Source organism: Rhincodon typus, chromosome 20 (genome assembly GCF_021869965.1).
Source record: "Rhincodon typus isolate 14 chromosome 20, sRhiTyp1.1, whole genome shotgun sequence".
Lineage (NCBI taxonomy): Eukaryota > Metazoa > Chordata > Chondrichthyes > Orectolobiformes > Rhincodontidae > Rhincodon > Rhincodon typus.
In genome coordinates this window covers 42476415-42498799 of record NC_063351.1, presented here as the reverse complement: position 1 = coordinate 42498799, position 22385 = coordinate 42476415, and the positions used below count along the sequence as shown (strand labels likewise).

The window sequence follows — 22385 nt, the reverse complement described above, 5'->3', positions numbered from 1 at the left end:
GCTTGGCCTGCTGTGTTCATCCAGCCCTGCACCTTGTTGTCTTGGAGCTATCCTTCAGTGCTTTTTAAGATAATTTCAAATCAACTAGTTCAGAGATGTTACAACACACCTCTGCAGCTGGTGGAACTTGAACCCAGGCCTTCTGGTTCAGAGTTTCCCCAAGAGCCCCTTCAGCACTTTTGAAACTAGATCAGCTGAGGCCTTCTTTTGTTTTAAAGACACAGCTAGTGTATTCACAACCATTCCTCAATCTGAAGGTGCTGAACTTTAGTGAGGGTTAGAGCAGATTAGACTTGCTCATAAACCTTAGCTCTGAACTCAGGTAGGCGATAGGAAAGAACTTTTCACAATGGCCAGTGTTGCTATAGTTCCTACTATCTCTTGCTATCACCTCTTCAGCCTTTAGCAATAACTAGTTAATATTAACTAGCTGTCAACATTTGGCTTGGGTGAAACAGTGTGACATAGTCTAAGTGCTTCCCTATGTGTTAGCTCATGCAACCTATGCCATAAGTATCAGGTTCTTATTGAGACAGATGTCTTGACATTTATTAACACAAACTCTTCACATTGCTGTAATATCACAGACACGTACAACATCTGGGTCTGTGCTACTGATGTTACTGGACATTACATACACATAGCATACTGACTGCGTGAACACACTACACTGACTTCACTTCATTGACACAGTGATGGAAGGCGAGACCCTTTAGACCAATGATGAAGTCATGTAACTGTCTTAAATGTACCTTGCCTGTTTGCCTGAAATCTATGCAATAACACAAACCAGCATATGACTCCCATTGCACTGCCCCTTCAAACATTTCCAGCAGAGATACAGCATGGGAATAAATACAGAGTAAAGCTCCTTCTACACTGTCCCCATCAAACACTCCCAGGATAGTACATCACACGGTTAGGTACAGTGTAAAGCTCCCTCTATACAGTCCCCCATCAAACACTCCAGGATAGTACATCACACGGTTAGGTACAGTGTAAAGCTCCCTCTATACAGTCCCCCATCAAACACTCCCAGGATATGTACAGCACAGGAATAAATAGAGTAAAACTTTCTCTACACTGTCCCCATCAAACACTCCCAGGTCAGGGACAGCATGGGGTTTGATACAAAATAAATGTCCCTCTACACTGTCCCCATCAAACACTCCCAGCACAGGGACAGCTTGGGGTTAGATACAGAGTAAATGTCCCTCTACACTGTCCTCATCAAACACTCCCAGGACAGGGACAGTGCATGCCAGGTGCAATAGTTTACCCACTTGTCTGTCCCCACACCAATGCTGGCTGAACTCTCCGGCTCTAATAGAATACAGGACAGTTTCTGTTTTTCCTAACCCAACACCACCCAGCCCTTTGAGGTGTGTCCACTGCCAGCAGGAGAACTTGAACCAGAATTATACTGAACGCATGAGCAACTATTACCATCTCATATGGCCTTTAGGGGGATGGTAACTACCCTAAAATGGCTTGCAAAAGGGGGCTGCCATGGGTGTTTAACCCCATTGCAGCTCACATAACTTCTCGTACATTGGATGCAAACAGTGGAGGTTTTAACAGTGCCTATGTATAAACAATCTTATTCTAAAGCAGTATCAGTTCTCTTTTATGCTGACGTTGATGATACTCACAGGACCCTAATGTGCCTGAGTCCTGCGAAGTCACTCTTACTGATCCGTGAGATATTGTTTCCATTGAGTTCCCTGTGAACAAATCAGACAAACTATCATCAATGAACCATCTTCCAGTCTGTAACTTGATTTTTACTGTTGACAACACAGTCTCACGATCACCATTTGTCGTTCTGTGTGAGTTTCAATTGCTAATGCAAATTTCCTAGATAGTGAATGCTGGCAGAGTCTGTGACTAAATGTAGCTTTGCTACAGAGCCAAACTATTACTCACCTGATGGTTATGCTCTGCTTTACTATACACGGAACAGAGGAAGGAATAATATTCAAGGTTCCCTTTATTCAGCATGGCGAGCATTCAAATAAAAGAAAGTGTTGTATGTATAAAGCATATTGTACAGTAAGAACATGATAAATAGGAACAAACCATTTGGCTCCTCCAGCCTGCTCTATCATTCAACAAAATTGTGGCTGATCTGCCCCAGGCCTCCACTCCTTTATCAGGTCAGCTCGGCATAATCATCAACTGCACTATATTTCAAAAATCTATCTACCTCCTCTTTAAATATGTTCAGTGATCCAGTTTCCACAACTTTCTGGGGGGCAGAATTCCAGACATTCAATACCCTCTGGGAGAAGAAATGCTTTCACATCTCAGTCTTAAAGGAGTGAACCCACATTCTGTAGCTGTATCCCCTAGTTTGAGATTCCCCCACTAATGAAAACATCAGCTCAACAGAAAGCCCCCACAGAATCGTTTATGTTTAAATGCAAACATTCCTCATTCTTTTAAACTCTAATGAATAAAGGCCAGCCTGTATAACCATTCTTGATAAGTTAACCCTTTCAATCCAGGAATCAGCCTAACGAATCTCTTTTGAACTGCCTCCAAAGGCAGAATATCCTTTTTTAAATATGGGAACCAAAACTACACACAGCACTCAGCTGCAACCTTACCAACACACTGTGCGATTATAACAAAGCTTCTTTGTTTTTAAACTCCAATCCCCGAGCAATAAAGACAAAATTCCATTTGCCTTCTCAATTACTTGCTCCACCTACATTATAACTTCTTGTGTCTCATGCAAACGAACACCCAGATCACTCTGCACTGCACTTTGTTGGAGTCACTCTTCAATTAAATAAGAGTCTGCATTTTGATTCATCCAATCAAAGTCCACGACCTCACACTTTCCCACATTAAAACTCCACGTGCGAACGTTTTGACCACTCACTCAACCTGTCTACATCCCCTTGCAGATTCCTTACATTCTCTTGCAACATGTGTTTAGTCATTTGTAATGTTGGAATCTTGACAGCCAAGTAGTATACAGAAAGTGTTCTCAAACAGTTGTGTGATAATGAGTAGGTGGTATCAATGTCGTTGGTCGAAGGATAGCTATCAACTGAGAGGGGTTCATTTAGCTGGGTTAGCTGGTCTGCAATGCAGAGTGACACCAAGAACATAGGTTCAACTTCTGTACTGTGGGTGAGCCTACCATGAAGGACTCTCCTTCTATTGTTTACATCCAACTGACAAGGACCTTCTGTAAGAGCCAAGGCAGCCAATTTCCACACTGTAATCAGCCTCCACTGTAATATACAACCCAGTCAGCTCTTTTAGTGATGTGAGCTGAGGGATTCACCTTAGTCAGGAGTGTTGCCAGGCCTTGGTTTAATGTTTCGTCAGAAGAGTAACATCTCCAAAAGTGCAGCACTCCCTCAGTGCCGCAGTGGGAGTCTCACCTGGGAGTTATATGGTCAAATCCTGTGGGACAGTGGGAGGGAGTTTGTGGGTTCAAGTAAAACAATGCACCAGGAAGTGTGGGGAGCTCTTGCCTTGGTTGATAAGGTAAAGTTGTCACAATTTTACCTGACCACGGGGCTGCTCTCTCATTAGAGTCAAATAACTGGTGGTGGTTTTAACCTGAGGGTCACCATGCCTCAGGCAAGAGGACAGGTTGAGAAAGAGAGTCCTTCATGGTAAGGTCAACCGGTACAGAAATTGAACCCATGTCAAAGGGTTTCGGCCCGAAACGTTGACTTTCCCGCTCCTCAGATGCTGTCTGATCACCTGTACTTTTCCAGTTCCTTGTTTATTGACATTGGTATTCTGTACCCTTTTACCAACATCACCAGTTCTTAGCTGATTGCTGTTTGTGGGAGGTTGCTGTGTACAGGTCAGCTTCCTTCATCTTTACACTGCCTCAGTGATTACACTTCAAAAACTTTCTTTCATTTGCAAAACATAGGGACATTGTGAGGTTGTGAAAGCCACTGAGGAAATGCAATACTTATTTCTTTACAGCAAGCAGAGAAAGCTGAGGATGCCAGGAGGTAGCAAATGGTTGGCATGCAGTTTGTTTTTATCACTGGAGGAATTAGCTTCTTAATGGAGACGGCTCCTTCGAATCAGGGTTTCCACTGTTCAACCCTTTAAATATTTGAGCATGTAACCACTACAACAGTGTATTTTCCAGCTCGCAACAGGAGGTGAAGAGAATAATGATCTTCGTGAGGTTTACAAACATCGAGTACAAATACATCTGCTTTCTGACCACATAATAACGGGTTTGAAGACAACTGCACGCCTGTTTGGAAAAGAACGCATATGAACCTTCACAACTTACATTCCAGTTCCTAACAGCATTCTTGTGTGGCGTGAACAGGCCGCAGAGAGTTACGACAGAAACAGACACTGTGCCTACCAAGAACATTCTTGGCATGTACCAAGGAGCAGCCAACCATTGGAGAACAAGCTTGTGTCCAAGCTTCTACAATGGCCCCTGCCCCAAGTGGCTTTGGGAGATTCCACGGAACTGCTACGATGCAGAAGGAGGCTATTCAGCCCACTGTGCCTGCACCTAGTTATTTGTCCCTGGGGAATGTTCAGTAAAGGAGAAAATGGCTAGAGACTTGTTGTCATGAGTCTTGTGCCCCTCCACTCTGAAAGTTATGTTTCCCCAATAGCTCTTCATTGGCCCTGCACCTAGAATAAAGCCTGTGCAGTAGGAGTGAGTGTTACTCTTCATCCTTTGTCACCTAAAGGTCCTCATCAGAAAACTGCAAATTCACACTGATGATTTGAGTTTGAGGTCCGCTCAATATAAACCAATGAGATAAACTGAATAGTGAGGGATCAGTACACTGATAATATACCTCAATGAACCTGCTAGGTATAAAAACTGCCAACTCTGAGGGATCCCAGAACTGAACAGGTCAGGCACCGTGGTTGGTCAGATTGAGGTAGTGGTGTTGGCAGAGCGGGGGAATGGTAGCGAGTGGTGTGGGAGATGGCAATACATACTGGTGTGAGGTTGTCCCAACCCTGCCCTGCCCAAGACAGCATTTGAGCTTGAGGTTTCTCTGTTCCTTCTGCCTCTGAGAGTGGAGGACCCCGTCAAGAGGGAATGGCACGGGAAGGATAAGCTCCAAGTGAGGGAAAACATTTCCACCCAGAGTGTAGTTAGGCTATGGAAAGCACTGCTTGGAAGTGTAGTGGAGGCAGGTTCAACGGAGGCATTCAAAAGGGAATTGGATGATGATTGGGATAAAAATAATATGTAAGGGTATGTGGAGAAAATGCAGGAGACTGACTCTAGGCAATTGAGCTCATTTCAAGGGCCAGTGCAGATAGGCTGAATGGCCTCCTTCTGTGCTGTAACAGCTCTGTGACTCTGAGGTATGTACAAAAGCCATTAAAGAATACTCTCACACAGCCCTCCTCAATATACTTCACATTCACTGGGTTTGTCAGATGTTCTATTGGCCAAGGCATTGGAGAGATTGAGGATTAAGCCTTTGAGGATAAAGCTCCATATGACTGCGTCCAGCTTTCAATTTCGGATTAATTAATTAATTGATTGATTCCGGTCCCATTAGTTTTCACAGTGGGAACTGAACTCATGTTGTCTAAGCAGCAATCTAGGAGAGACGCTCTTGCGGTGCATTGGTAACAGCTCTACCTTTGGGCCAGGGGCCCAGGTTCAAGTTCCACCTGTTCTAGAGCTGTGTAGTAACATCACTGAGCAGGTTGATTAGAAAAATAGGTTTATTTTTAAAAAAAAATGACTCTCAGGCTGCTTATTACTGAACTTAAATAAAAAAGCAGCAGTCTGACCCTCTGGATGCAGCAATATTACGACAACTCCATCAGCTCCCACTAGCTCCCTCAGTGCCATGAGTTTCCCATTAGCCAGAAACTAGGAGCTGCAAAGGAGCATTAAAACATTTCACTGTCCATGGATACAAATCAGCAAAATGGACATGGATACAAAAATGATGTTGGCCTTTATCTGAGTGGGGGCTGGAATACAAAGATAGTGAAGTTGTACTGACTTGTACAAATGAGTTAAACTAAACAGCCCATCTGTCTGCTCAGCTGGGCATTAAAGATACCACAGCGCATTTGGCTGTATAGCAAACGGGTTTTCCTGGCCGAACTAAAACACCCTCTTAATCAACACCACCAAAGAACCGGAAAAATCAGACAAACTGCTGGTTGTGGGATCTTGCTATGTATAAAGTGGCTACTGTGTTCCTCACCCCAACCCACCATAACCATGCAGTACAGCTCATTCAGAGATTCATCAGAATGTTATGGGGGCTTTCTGGATCAAATTCTGAGGACATGCAGCATATATCAGGCTTGTTTTCCCTAGAGTGGAACAGATTAATTGGAAATCTAATTGAGGTGTTTAAAATGATTAAAAGGATTTGATTGGATTGATAGACAGAAAGTATTTCCTCTGGTGGGAGAAGTCTGGAGAAGGGGAACAGAACTTTAAAAATTACAGCAAGATCATTTAGAGTGATGTTAGGAAGCATTGCTTCACACAAAGAGAAGTGGAAATTTGGAATTTTCTCCAAACAACTGCTGCTGACATTTGGGATCAAATGAAAAATTGAAAAGTGAGGTTGATAGTCTTTGTTAGGCAAGAGGATTAAAGGTTACACACATAGATACAGAAGTACACATATACGCACATCTATACATACACATAGGTACACAAACCCTTTACATACATGCATATACATATAGATATAGACATGCACTCAGTCACATATACACGTTGTCAAAAATGCATAGTTATACAGGTTCATACATAGAAATATATTAGTACTGCCACATATACACATGAGCACAAAAACAAATATATACAGTTACATATCTCCTCCCATACAAAGCGGGTCATCAGGCTATGTCACTAGGATGAAAGTTGGCAACCCACTCATCTCTTGGCCTGACAACACAAATTATTTCCAAAACCAGGGCATTAAAGTCAAATGCACATTTCACACAGAACAAGGCAATCCATTGATAAGACAGGAATCTGATTGAGGAGTTTGAGGGGTTTACATACAGAATAACAGATACCCAGGAGTGAGTTATAGACTGAAATTTAATTGAGGGTTTCAAGATGGTTAATAACAGATCCTCAGGAATGGGTTACAGACCTGAAATCTAATTGAAGGGTTTAGTGAATTTATATGTAGAATAATAGATAACAGAGGTATTCAGTCAGGATACTGGAAATAATTGCACAGTAACAAGGACAGAAATCTGTTTTGCTGTAATCCCAGGACATGTTTGATCTCAGTTGGAGGGACACTGTCAGGGAGCAGAATTTCCTTTGGTGTGCTCACAGTGGGTGCTGCCCCCTGCTGGGAGTATGGGTTCATCTCTTGACAGGCAAGTGCAGAATCCTCAGCTGAGCTGAGAGAATCCTTGTGTGGTTTTCACAAGTACACAGTCTTCCCTCAAAGCTTAGGCTTCAATGTAGTGCTGACCCTACAGAGCATGCATTCCATTCATAAAATCCTGGGGTAGCTGAGTATAATGACAGCTGAAATAGTAACCTCAGCACCACTACTGTAAAGAGTGGGCAACTGCTATGTTTGACTGTTTGTACATGAGTGCAAGTATGTGTAAATGTGTGTGCGTGTTGGCATGCGGATGTGTAAGTGTCTCTCACACACTCTTTCTCTCTCACAAACACACACACTCACTCACTCTCACACACATGCATACACACTCACAAACTCTCACACATACAATGCACGCAATCTCACAATCACATTCACATAGACACAGGAAACCACACATGCGGACATAACCCTTGTGCATATATATGCTCACTAACATTTACATGCATAAACATACACTCACTGATGTTCACACACGTATACACACATATATATGCATACCCATACATGTGTACACATGCACACGCAGACTGTCATACACACACACACATGCCCAGTCACACTCAGACATCCTCACACATGCACACATATTCACTCCTGCACACATATGCACATGCACACTCACACTCACAAACACACACTCACATTCTTGACAACACAGACTCACACGCATTTACTCTCACAAACTCACACTCAACACTCACCCACACTCTCACTTACACAAGCCAAAGACCATCCCGTACTCCACACACACATAAACATGCTCAAATGCACATTCACATTCATTCACACACATCTTCAAACACCAACTGATATACACACACACATACACACACCATTAGGTTTGTGCGGACAGAACTGTATTCCAAAAAAAATACTGTTTTTGAACCCAAAATCCAGGACGATCCTGTTAGATCTGGTAAGGCATTTATATTTTACAACTTTTTTTTCGCAACAAAGGCTGGGACCTGATTTCTGCAGTGCCTTTTGCAACCTCAGAATGTCCCAAAGTCCTTCCCAGCTTTTGAGGTACTTTTAAAAGTCCTGTCTCTTTTGGAATGTAGGACTCTGCACACAGTAAGCTCCCATAAACTGCAATGCAATTACAATCAGGTCTTTTGGTGTTGATTCGGGAGTTATATATTCTTCCAGATAGTGCGGGGTGGGGAGGGGGGGTGGATTGCTAAATCCACTTGGGGCCAGAGATGGGTGCCTCCAACTGATGTTCCATTACAAAGGTTGCACCTCTGACAATGCTGCATTCCCTCAACACTTCAGCCAACTGTGTGAACCCTGATTGTCCCCTGGACTTTGTGGGAATGGGAACTTGGACCCACAGCCTTTTAGGAGTGAGGGTGCTAACACGGCAATGCGTTCGAGGGGACAAAGAGGCCGCTGCTAATTGCAACACAAAATACGCTGGGGCCGGCACGGACGGAGCAAGACCAGGTTGGTTATTGCAGACCCTGCATCCTTCCATCTTTCGCGGGATGGGTGCAGGGAGACTGACAAAGTAGCCAAGAATTTCGAAGTTTGGCTCTGGCAGGGCTAGCATGCTGTTCAATCGCCCTCCAGCACCCCTCCCAGCCAGGCAAGGCTGAAGACCAGACAGGGGAATATATACATACATAGATAGATATATAAAGGCTGGGTTAATACTCACAGTCTCTCGGTACTCCTCGGGATATTCTTGGGCACTGATCTCAGCCCTAGACCGTGACAGTCCACAGCGGTCCCTGCACAGATACACAGAGCTGGGCAGGCGCTTGTATAGATCCGACAGGCAGCCAGCAGGAGAATCCCAGTGCTGACAATCCCAGGCAGCTTCCATCCTCTGTCCATGATGTTTAGGAGGGGAGTGGGGGTGGGGGGAGGTGGGGTAAGGTGAGGGGGGAGGGAGGGAGATGAGGAAATCCTTCGGGGGGTCTCCAGAAAAAACAAATCCTTCAGTACATGACAAAAACCACCGGAGCTGTCTCAATCCAGGCACCTCGCCACCCCCCACCCTACCTCCCAGTTACCCACCTCCCCCTCCCCACCCCACCCCCCCAACCCCCCAAAAGGATTTCTCCTGGGTCACAAGCCCTCAGTAGCACAATGGAAGGCAGAGATCCTAAAGCTGGTCGACACTGTAATCCAGAGACTGATCTTCAGCAACGTTTACCTCCGAGCTGATAGCACCCACCCCCCCCACCCCACTCTGCCTCACTCTCTCTCTCCCGCTGATATTCCAGAAAAACCCTCTGTTACAAGCTGCATCTGAGTGCCTCCAGAATAAAAACCGTCATGCCCATCCATCAGTGAGACCACAAATAGTGGGTGACCCCGCCCCCTCTCTCTCACACACACACAGCCCCTGCTGTTACTCATGCACCAGGCTTGAGAGAACATTACTGATCACATCCCTCCCTCCCTCCGTTCCTCCCCTCCTTCTCCTCTTCCCGTCCCCAAATGTCCAACTGCAGGTTTATGGGCAAGTGGTGACTAGAGGAGATAACATAATCAGTCAGTGCTGTGTTGCATCAATCACCTGATTTGTGAGTGTGTGTGTGTGTGTGTTTCAGAAAGAACTGCTGGGCTTTTGTTGGAACAGAGAAAAAAAATTGTGCACAGATGTGGAAAAAAAAACGCCACTTCATTGTTTATCTGATTTTGTTTCCACGTTGCTTGTTAATCATCTGTTGTACTGTGGGAGTGAGAGAGAGAGAGAGGGAAACAAACTAAACACAGCCTACAGAAAGTCTGGCAGCACTTTAATTCATAGAATAATTGATGTAAGGAATGTGGCAGAGCTGCTTGCTGGTTTCATCTCAGCTGCTGTGGGAATCTGGGGTTTGGCCTTAGAACATCACAGAATCTGCACTGAGTTCACACTGAATCAGCGCGTCACAGCAAAGTTGGCCCCAGGACCTCTAGCCTAGGGAGTGAAGGGGGATTGGGAATAAGCAGGCAAGATGTTCCGGATCTTATCCAACAAAGTGCCGCCAATGCGTGATATGGGGCAAGCAGGGAAGGTGACGAGGCTGCCAAAAGGAATTAAGGTGGAAGGTGATGCCTACCGTGTTCGAATAGCTGGATGGTTGCTTGCCTTCCGGGGTTCGGGCGGGATGCATGGTCCACAGGGATGAGACAGAAGGGTCTGCGTCATGACGGCACCCCAGGAGGTTAAAAATCACTACAGTCCTCCCGTTAGAGACACAACAGCCGGTGGTAGGTTTAACCTGAGGGTCACCACACCTCAGGCGAGGTTGGGAGGGAGAGTCCTTCATGGTAACTTCAGCCAACCCGTGCACTCGGCATTATGTTTCCATCACAAAGCCAGCCATCCACCTAACGGACCCACTTCCAGGGGGTTAGGGAAACACTTAGTGGAAAACCAAGTTTGCAGCACAGCCGGCCATGTAGATTGATTATCATCAGGCAGGGGGATCCAAGATCATCAGGGGCTGGGGGGAGTGTAGGAATGCAGGAATTTGAGCACAAACTGATCGGCCATGATCTTTTAAAATAGAGGAGCAGATGCCAGGGTCCGAATGTCTATTTCCTATTTCACATGCTGGTCTGTAACCAAGAGAAATGCACCGTAATGTGACAAGGCATGGTGCAGGAGAAGGAGCAAGAGGAATGCTCTGGTGCAGGGTATTGCTATTCCTTCAGTCTTGCTGGGTCAAGGCGCAGTGGGGAACGACTACTGTTTGAGGTCTTCCTGCTGAAGGTAAATGGGGGTCTGTTCAGTTATCGCATCATCCCAGTGCCTCAAATATATCTAAATATTAGTATTCTGTGTATAAGGGAGGTCTTTGGCTTTTTTGGCTAGAGTCAAAAGTCCAATCTTTTATTTACTTGATATGCAACTGTACAGAACTGAACTGCATTTGTGACAATGTATATACACAAAGATTTTTTCTATCGAATAAAGTATGTTTTTGAAATAAGAAGAAAGTTGCTGGATTAAATTCCTGGAACTCCCTCCCTAACAGCACACCTCACTTAGGCTACAGCAGTTCAAGAAGGCAGCTCACCACCAGAATCTCCAGGGGCACATAGGGAGGGGCAATAAATGCAGGCCCAGCAGGGATGACCATGAATGAACAAGAGAAATTTTAGTCTCTGATATTACCTGTGCTGCACTTAAGAGTCCTGTGTGCAATATTGAGATTAGGCACTCCCGCACTCAACGGAGAGTATAAAACAGGACAGGTTTGGGCACCTCATTAATACAAAAGGCTGTTAGACATAGAAGCAGAAGTAGGCCATTCAGGCCATCAAGTCTGCTCTGCCATTCAATGAGATCGTGATTATTCTGATAATCCTCAACTCCAATTTCCTGCCTTTCCCCCATAATCCTTGATTTCCTTGCTGATAAAAAAGAACCTTTATAAACAACATCAAACATATTTCATCTCAATTAAACCATGACAATCCAGACACCGGACTGTCAAATCGAAAGTCGAATGCATTGCATTTTGAAGTCCAGTGAAATCCAGGATCCAACAATAAGCCACAATAAAGAGCTTTGTGCACAACACAGTAACCCAGGTAAGCCTGGGAACCAGTTTATTGTACAGCAAGATCCCAGTGACAGCAACCTGTTTGGGGAAGAATGTCATCCCCAGGATGCAAGGGAGGGAGGGGGGGGAACCCCTTTGCTCACCTTCAAATGATGCCAACAGAGAAACTGTTTCCATTGGTGGGGCAGAGGGCTGTTGGTCACTGTCAAAGGTAAAACAAGTCGAGATCAGGAGACTTCTTTTCAAGCAATAAGCTGTAATCTGGAACGTGGTGGCTGAAGGGGCAGTGGAAGCAGCTTCAACTGGAACTTTCCAAATGAAATTGGATTGATATTGAAAGAGGAGGAAAATCACAGGGTTATTGGGCAAGCACAGGAGAAATGAGAGAAATTAACTTGATGGCATGAAGAGCCGGCACAAGCATTTGGCACTGAATAGCCTCTGCCTGTGCTGAATCTTTGTTCAGTACATTTTGGGAGTTGATTTTCTATCCAGGTTCCACCCAGCCAGTTCTGCTGAATTGCTGAGTGCCCACAAAGAGGTTCAGCATGGATTAGGAGGTTTAAGGGTCTGGAGTGACTTGAAACCCAGAGAGAGAGAGAGAGAGAGCAGTTCACTCAGCTCCAGCCAGCACTGTACTACACAGGTCACCCAAGTCTGCCTACCTTCTTGTCTCTTAAAACACAGTGAAAGGTGCAGAGGAGGATTACCAAAACCATCAGTGATTTGGGGACTTCAGGTATGCAAAGAGATACTGTTAGCCATGCAGCCAAGAAGGCTAAAGTGAGAATTAGGAGAGATCGGCAGATACGATTAAAGTTAAACTGTGCTCACTGACAGGAAATTTGATAACCTGAGGACACAGATTTACAATAATAGGCAAAAGAAACAGATGGGGAAGAGGAAAATATATTTCTATTCATCAAGTTGTTGTGATCTGGAACATGCTGGTGGAATCAGAGTCAGTCAGAAATATCAAAAGGGAACTGTATAAATACTTGCAAAAATAGCTGGAGGACAGGGAGAAATGGGTCTAATTGAATGGTTCTTCAAGGAGCTAGTACAAAATCAACGGGCTGAACGGCCTTCTTCTGTGATCTATGATTTACTTCCCGATTGTGCATACACAAGGGAACCTCAGTTGACCTCTTTACCTGCAGTACAGCACCTTCTGGCAGTGCAGCACTCCCTCAGCAGTTTGCAGGTAATGTCAACCTCTCAAGAATTCAGATTTACAGCCCAAAGCTTGAATGGAACATCTCCTGCCAGGTCTGCTGATATGCTCAGGTAATTTCCCAAATCTGCATTTTTAACTAGAATAGTGCACACAGTTTTGGACCCTTATCTAAAGAAAAGAAAGTTCACTAGGCTGATCCCAGGCATGGAGGGATTGTCTTGAATGGGTAGGACCTGTAATCATTGGAGTTTTGCAGAATAAGAAACATATCATTATTGAAACATCAAAGATTCTTAGAGGAATTCATAGGATAGATGCAGGAAGGTTGTTTCCCATTGTGGGAGAGTCTAGGACCAGAGGGCATAATCTCAGAGTCAGGGGTTGCCCATTTAAGACGGATGAGGAGGAATTTCTTCTCTGAGGGTAGTGAATCTGTGAAATTCTCTACCACAGAGGGCTGATTTGATTTGATTTGATTTATTACTGTCATGTGTACCGAGGTACAGTGAAAAGTGTTGTGTTATGTGCTTTACAGGCGGATTGTACCATACAAGTGCATCAGGGTAATAGAACAGAGTGCGGGATACAGCGTTACAGCTGCCGGGAAGAGGCAAAGAGAGATTGTTGAAGTCTCTCAGATTCACAACCACCTGAGAAACCTTGAGCCTCCCCACACCAGCCTCAGAGGCTGCACCCTTCTCTCCATCAACTGGACACTGTTACAGTTCGGCATGTTGCCAAAAAACTGCAACACTTCCCCAAACCCCAAACTAAACTGGGCCGGGCTGTCAAGTAAGTTCAAGTGTGAGAAAGGCAGATTTTTAATCAGCAGGGGAATCGAGAGTTACGGAGAAAAGGCAGGAAAATGGTGTAAAAAGGTAAAGTTGTCTCAGTCTTACCAGACCACAAGGCTGCTCCTTCATTGGAGAGAGACAGCTGGTGGTGGTTTAACCTGAGGGTCACCACACTGAATTGAAGATTATTAGATCAGCCATGATTGAATGACAAAGCAGTCGCGATGGCCTGAATGGCCTACTTCTGCTCAGATATCTTATGGTTATTGGGGGAGGGGTGGCAGTCAGCCCCCGTCAAAGTTGATCCGCTGACAATCCTGGCTGCACAAAGACAAATGCCATGTGCCCAGCGCAGGATGAGTAAGATTCCAGCATCAAGATACATGGAGCACAGCACACCCCGTGCCCCACCTCTCCCAGCGAGGTAATCTCACCATTCCTTCCTTTTGCATAGCTGCATTTTCTCCAGGCTGAGTGAAACTGTCTAAGCCTTGTAGTGGATTGGGTTTTAGTTCCCGAGACACAGCAAAGTCAGCGACAAGCTTCCAATATTCGATCCTGTCGGACTTTTTACTTTATGTTGCCTTGACCGTTAGTAAGTGCTGGAAACTGATGCAGGAACCTCTCGGGCCTTGCTACTTTAAATCAGAAGTCTCTAATTGTGAGTGAGAAATTAACTTAGGAGCAAGAGGAGGCCCCTTCAGCCCTTCGTGCTAGTTCCACACCAGTCAATGAGGTAATGGCTGATCGATGGCCTAACTTCATTTACTCGCCCTTACCCCATTCTGCTTAATACCTTTTGGTTAACAGAAATTTATCAATGGCTGATTCATTTTCTTATTCATTCGGAAGATGGCAGCGCATCACTGTCTGGGCTGGTATTTATTGCCAGCCCCTATTTGCCCTCGAGAAGGTGGTGGTGAGCTTCTTGAACCACTGCAGTCTGTGTGTTGTACATAACGTGCTGTCACGGTGGAAGTTCCAGGATTTTGACCCAGTGACAGTGAAGGAACTGAGATATATTTCCAAGCCAGGATGATGAGTGGTTTGGAGGGGAACTTGCAGGGGGTGGTGTTCCCATGTATCTGCTGTCCTTGTCTTTCTAGATGGAAGCGGTTGTGGGTTTGGATTCAAAATTAACAATCAATCCATCACCAGAAACTTGCATTCATAGTGTGCCTTTTACAACATATAGCCATTCCAAAGTGCAACTTTTTTTTGAGTTACTCTAGTAATGTACAAAATGTGACTACAAAATTTGCACACAGCAAGATCCAGCAAGTAGCACATGATGATGCTCAGGTAAACAAAGATTTTAGAGTTGTTGTTTGAGGAATGAATACACAGGACGTTAGTAAGGACTCCCCCTGCTGTTCTTCCAAATTGTGACATGGCCACAAAACACTTGGTCTAATGGACCAACTGTTCTGTCAGGTACATGAGAAAGATTTGAAGAGCAAAGGAATTGTTTCTGGTCCCCTTAATTTATCCTTTGAAAAATGTCATCAAACTAGGGACATAATCTGATTATCTATTTCATTGCTCTTTGTGGAACCTTGCTATGCATACCTCCTCCGTGACTTAATTGAAATAAAAGCCAAAAGATGTGTGAAACAGGCAGCTGATTTGATGACACAGCTACCCACAGTCTTTCTTTGACTCTGTTGATCCCAAATAGTTGTCTGACTGTCATTCATATGTGGAATGAACCGCCAGAGGAAGTGGTGGACACAGGTACAATTACAATGTTTAAAAGACATTTGGATAAGTACATGAATAGGAACGGTTTGGAGGGATATGGGCCAAACACAGACAAATAGGATTAGCTTGGTTTGGTAACATGGTCAGCATGGACTAGTTGGACTGAAATGTCTGTTTCCATGCTGTATGACTCTATGACTCTATCTCACTCTTTTTCTGACTGTCGATCTCTCTCTCTCCCTCCTTCTGACTCTCCTTCTGGGGAGGCGATGGCCTAGTGGTATTATCGCTAGACTGTTAGTCCAGAGACCCAGATAATGTTCTGGGGACCCGGGTCTGAATCCCACCATGGCAGATGGTGGAATTTGAATTCAATAAATATCTGGAATTAAGAATCTAATGATGACCTGAATCCATTGCTGATTGTCGGGAAAATCCATCTCGTTCACTAATGTCCTTTAGGGAAGGAAACTGCCATCCTTATGTGGTCTGGCCTACATGTGACTCCAGACCCACAGCAATGTGGTTGACTCTTAACTAACCTCTGGGCAATTAGAGATGGGCAATAAATGCTGCCTAGCCAGTGACACCCTCATCCCATGAATGAATAAAGGATCTCTTTTCTCTCTATCCTTGCTTTTTCTCCCTTTCTTTCCTTCAGACTCAACATTTCCATCCATGTTCATGACTCTATCTTTTTCCCTCTGTCTCACTTTCTATGGCATGATTTGTATCTCGCTCTCTCAAATGGAAAGCACATTAATGAACACAGCCAGCTGAAAGGGGAGCAGGCTGGAGGTGGGATTTTGCCTGCAGTCTGACTGTGCTCTGTAACTGCTTATTGATATAAATTAGCTATGCGACAGACACACGAATATTAAAACATCCAGATAACAACGGTCAGTGCACCCACCACAGAAAGAGAGAAAGAGAGACAGCGGAAGGAAAAGAGATAGGGAGACATTTACAGATGAAAAGGGGAGACAAAAATAGAAAAAAATAGTGAGATGGAAGCAGAGAGAGAGAGAGAAAAAACAGAGAAAAATAACAGGGCAGAGAAATAGCAAGAACCTGGGATGTGACATAATACATACATAATACATAGAGGGGGAAATACACTAAGACAGAAAAAGTGATCAAGAGGAAGAGAAAGAAGGAACGGATATAAAGTACGGAGAAGGTAAAAGATTTGTATAGTCAGTGTGATAAGAGACAGTAAAAGGAAATAAATCATTATGAGGGGCTGAGACCTCAGATTGTGTAGGCTGTTTGCTCAAACCTCAGGTGATTTTCAGTCTGGACCATACCTTTTGCCAACTGTTAGATCAAAATATCATTATTCAGTTTTACTTCAATTTTATTTTCCTTTTTCCTCCCCTCCTGTGAATTCTCTCTCCACTGGGCTGTGAAACTATTGCTCACTTCACAGAGCATGCTTTTTCATTTTCCATTAACTCTTTCACAGTGAGTCCTTGAGCATATGAGTGAGCGTGTATGCACATGCTCCATGTGAGTGGTGTGCACGTGTGTCATTTCCCAACGCGCCTCCACACCTCACTGAGGAGCGGGTAGCAGAATGGGTGGGGGCAGAATTGAGAGAGCAGGTATAACTGCTCAGGTAGCTGTTCAGATACCCCCAGCACCAGCTGCCCCAGGGAGAGGTAGGAAACAGAACAAGTTGGAAATGTGCAGTAACTCACGCAGTATCTATAAACAGAAAAGACAGTCCAACATTCAGGGTCTGGTTCTTCTTGAACATCTGCTCAGATATAGACTGAACTGTTCTGATGCTTCGGGTTACACCTTCTATTTCCAGCACGTGCTATTGATAGTCACTTCCATTTAACATTCAAAACAAAAAAAGGTGAACTGACCAAATTACAGACCCCCAAACCCTTCTCTATTATTACCCAGGACAGCAGGTGAGTTAACTGACAGGACACAGTACATAACTAGAGCACACAACTGTTAAACTTTACAGGCAGACAATTGAGTATTCAAGAGGGTGTTAGACAATTATTTGGATAGAAATGAATTGCAAGACTATGAGGAAGAAAGCAGGAAATTGGCAGTGGATAATGTTGCACATATTAAGAGCTGGTGCAGACATGATGGGCTGAATGGCCTCTTTCTGCACATAATAATGCTTTGATTCTGAGATTCCCTAGCACAGGGAGCTACTTCATTCTTTTCTCTTGGGTGACTACAATACCTATTTGATTCTGAGAATAACTCTCTAACAGCAATGAGGTATATTTACATTTAACCTGGGAGATTTTGAAAAGATTTGTAGCTGGGGTTGTGGACGAGGCTATAGACTTGCTCGCTGAGCCGGGGTGTTTGATTGCAGACGTTTTGTCTCCCTGCTAGGTAACATCATCAGTGTGCCTCCCGTGAAGCGTCGGTGTTCAGTCCCGCTTGTTATTTATATGCCTTGGTTTGCTGGAGTAGTTGGCATCACTTCCGGCTCTGTTTCTCAGTGGTTTGTATGTCGGGTCTAATTCAATGTGCTTGTTGATGGAGTTCCGGTTGGAAGGCCAGGCCTCTGGGAATTTCCTGGCCTATCTCTGTTTAGGTTGTGCTATTATGGATGTGTTGTCCCAGTTGAATTTGTGTTCTTCTTTACCTGTGCGTGTTGAGACCAGGGAGGCTGGAAAGTGAGAGGGGTGGTGACATGGGGTCTAAAGGATTCATCAATGAAGAGAAGTTATTTTCTCTGGCTGAGAGGAGTAGTGATCAGGTGGGGGGATGCTCAGAGGGGTTGAGATTGACATTAAACTTAGAGCCAGGCCATTCAAGGGTGACATTAAGAAGCATTTTGCAAAGAATATCACGGAAATCTGGAACTCACCAGCCCCAAGCCCTCCTCCCAGAGAGCTGCTGAGGCTGGGAACTTTCTCCCAACATTGTGGGTCTATCTACAACACACAGACTGCAGCAGTTCAAGAAGGCAGCTCACTACCATCTTTTCCAGGGCACCTAGGGATGGGCAACAAACGCTGGCCCAGCCATGAGTAAATTAAATAAAACTCAACTGGATCTTTCAAGAGTGAGGTGTATGGATTTTTGATGCATAAGGGGGAAAGATTGTTGACTTGTTTGCTGAGCTGGCTGGAAAAATTTCAGACATTTCATCACCATGCTAGCTAACATCATCAGTGCACCCTCCAATGAAGCGTTGTAGTTCTACTCTGCTTAGTATTTATATGATCTGGCTTGTTGAGGTGTTTTGTGTCATTTCCAGTTCTTTTTCGCAAGGGTTTGTGTATGGGGTCTAATTCCACATGTTTATTGATTGCATTATGGGTGGAGAACCAGGCCTCTAGGAATTCCCATGCATGTCTGAGGTCACGTCGTCCCAGTTAAATTGATGGCCTTCGTTGTCTGAGTGTACTGAAATGAGGGAAAGTTCATTGTGGCGTTTTGCTGCTAGCTGGCGTTCATGTATCCTGATGGCTAGTTTCCTTCCTGTCTGGCCAATGCACGGATGATGTTACCTGGCATGGTGACGAAACATCTGAACAAAAACAAGCCAGTTCGGTGACCAAGTCAACAACCTCACCCACAACCCGAGCTACAGATCTTCACAAGAATCTTATGATGGAGCAGAGGTTGACAAATAGAGTAAAGATACAGATCAGAAATAAAGACCTGCCTTTGTATAGCACCTTTAATGATCATAGTGCTTTACAGCCAATTAAGTCTTTTTGCAGTGTTGTGACATGGAGGAAACAGCAGCCAATTTGTGCACAGCTTAGGGGGTAGAAGAGGTTTCAGTTTTAACACCGCAGCAACCACGATATAGAGGAAGGGCAAGGTAGGCTCAAGGGGCTGAATGGATGACACCTGTGCCCAAGTTACAAGCACCTGTAGTTCTCAAATGGGTGCACCAATTCAGTATCCATGGGGAGTGGTGTATGGCAAACTAATACCCAAGAAACTCCTGTGGCATCAGGAAGGAAGCCCCTTTCAGAACTGGCCTGGCTAGCACCACCATTGGGAAATGCATGACTCATTTTTGCCACCAGGAACACAACTATGTGTCCCCCAGAAATAAGGTGAACACGCTGACATCTTGAATTGTTAAACCTGTCCCTGTTAACGCCTGCTTAGTTCCAACATAAGACAGGTCTGTGCATTTGCACGGCTCCTAAGGGATGGCGGCAGTGACACAGAGGGGGAACAGTCTCCTGCAGAAGACATTCTGAACAATGTACCAAGACTGAGCATATGTTTTCCAAAACAATTTTCTGGCTGTGTGACTAGAATGCCATCTAGTGGTTTCTGATAGATGTGCAAAGAGAGAAGGCAATGGCAGACAACAGCTCACGAAGTTAGTGTTGTGGGATATTCTTAGGAATAATGGAAGAGTTTAAGAGACAGACAAGTCAAGGCTGAGAGGAGAATTAATATGACAAGCACCAGGAGCTTGGGTCATTTTTATGAACTCAAGGGAGGTATACGTACTGCAAATTGATTACTTAATCCGTGCTTTATCTCCCCAACATACCACTCTGAGCAGTGAGTACAGTACACTACACTGAAAGTACGTACAAACCACTTTTTATTCATTCGCTGGTAGGACGTGGCCATCGCTGGCTGACCAGCATTTATCGCACATCCCTAATTGCCCTTAAGAAGGCAGTCATGCACTGCTTTCTTGAAACACTGCAGTCCACACGTTGAAAGTTGAGCCACAATGCCATCAGAGGAAATTCCAGAATTTTGAGCCAGCAACAGTGAAGAAATGGCAATATATTTCCAAGTCAGGATGCTGAGTGACTTAGAGGCAAGCTTGAAGGTGGTGCTCAATCCATGTATCTGCTGCCTTTGGCCTTCTAGATGGAAGTGGGTGTGGGTTTGGAAGGTGCTGTCCAAGGATGGTTGTTGAATTTCTGCAGAGCATCTTGCAGATAGTAGCAGCAGTGTGTAGCTAGGGGTAGTGGTGGTGGAGGGAATGATGTTCATTGATGTGATGCCAATCAAGTGGGCTACTTTGTCCTGGCTGATATCAAGCTTCTTGAATGTTGTTGGAGTTATATCCTTCCAAGGCAAATGGGGAGTATACCATCATACTCCTGACTTGTGCCTTGTAGATAGACAGGCTTTGGGGAAACAGGAGAGGAGTTATTCACTGCAATATCTCTAGCCTCTGACCTGCTCCTGTAGGCACTATGTTTACGTGGTGCATCTAGGGGAGTTTCTGGTCAATGGTAATCCCTAGGATGTTGATAGTAGGGATTCAGTGATAGCAACACCATTGAATCTCAAAGGGTGGTGCTGCTTAGATGAGGTTGAAAAGTAGAGCCTCCAGATTGCAAGCTCAGGATTACTTCCTGTGTCACATGCCAGTGAGGCTAGGAATAGGAAGATTGTGTCTGTAGCAAGCTGCACTATGTAGACAGGAAAGCTTCAGGTATGTGGATCATTGGGATGTCTTCTGGCACAGGCGAGACCCGCCCAGGAAGGCTGGATTGCACCTAAACTGCGAGCACCAAAATCCTTGCAGGGATGTTTGTTGTTGCCACTTAGGAAGATTTAAACTAGTACGGCAAGGGGGCAGGAACCAAAGCAGTAGGCCATCAGGTAAAATGACCAAGCAGGAGTCAGAGATCAAAGCCAGTAACACTAAGGGGAAGAAACGGGGGAAGGTTACTGAACATGGCAAGACTGGCATTCTGAGATGTAACTGTTTTAAAGCAAGGAGTATGACAGGCAAGGAACATAGAGCTTGGATTAATGCACATAACTGCAATGTTGTAGCTATTAGAGACTTGGTTGAGAGGGGGACAAGACTGACAGTTTATCCTTCTGGGATTTAGATGTTTCAGGTGAGCTAAAGAAGGATGTAAAAGAGATGGAGAGTTATGTTACTGATTAGGGAGAATATCACAGCTTTACTTGAGGGAGGACACCTCGGAGGGCTCACCCAGAGAGGCCATAAAGATAGAGCTCAGGCATAGGAAGGGTACAGTCACTTTGATGGGATTGTACTACAGGCCTCCCAACAGGCAGCAGGGGATAGAGGAATAGATACTTGGACAGAAAATGGAAAAATGCAAGAACAACAGTTGTTACAGTGGGTGATTTTCACTTTCCCTAATCTGACTGGAATTTGCTTAGTGCCAGGGCTTCAATGCAGAGAGGAATTTGTTATGAATGCCCATTATGTTATTTTTTGAATCATGTAAATAGTCCAATGAGGGAAGCTATACAAGACCTGACAGTGGCAAGTGAGCCTGGCCGGGTGATCAATGTTTCAGAGGAGCAGCATTTTGGGAAATAGTGACCATAATTCTGTAAGTTAAGTTACTTATGGATATGGACAAGAGTAGTCCTCAGGTAAAAGTATTAATTTGTGGAAAGGCTAACTACCACAATATTAGACTGTTTAAGGGTAAATCCACATCTGGCATGCAGGAATCTTTTGTAGTCAAGTCATTTTGAGTTGATTAGAGAACAGTCCTGTGAAATTGAAGGATATGGATAGCAAAATTCAGGAACCTTGGATAACAACAGGAATTGATAACTTAGTCAAAAAGAAAAAAAAAGGAGGCATACTCAAGGTTTAGAAAACTGAAGGCAGACTGAGCTCTTGAGGAATACAAAGGTAGCAGGAAAAAAACTCAAATGAAGATTTTTTTGGGGGGGGAGGGGGGTGGTGGGTGCAGTGCTAAAAGAGGCCATGAAATGTCTTTACAAACAGGATTAAGTCTCAAGACATTTTATACATAAAGGAGTAAGAGGGTAACTAGGGAAATTGTAGGTCCACTCAAGAACAAAAGGAGGGAATGTATGCAAGCCAGAAGTGTATGAAGTCCATAACAAATACTTTGTCAGTATT

The 22385-nt window shown here is 44.5% G+C and overlaps 1 protein-coding gene across 1 annotated transcript in view; it reads right to left on the bottom strand.

The window, feature by feature from the left end:
* The window catches only part of LOC109937818 (slit homolog 1 protein-like), a 200427-nt gene extending 191227 nt beyond the window's left edge, over positions 1-9200 (bottom strand). Inside the window, exons 1-2 of the mRNA XM_048609217.1 lie at positions 9022-9200; positions 1653-1724 (exon numbers count right to left, since the gene is read on the bottom strand). Of these exons, the coding sequence (XP_048465174.1) occupies positions 1653-1724; positions 9022-9200 (251 nt within the window). The remainder of the gene's footprint in view (positions 1-1652; positions 1725-9021) is intronic.
* Positions 9201-22385: the final 13185 nt, after the last annotated feature.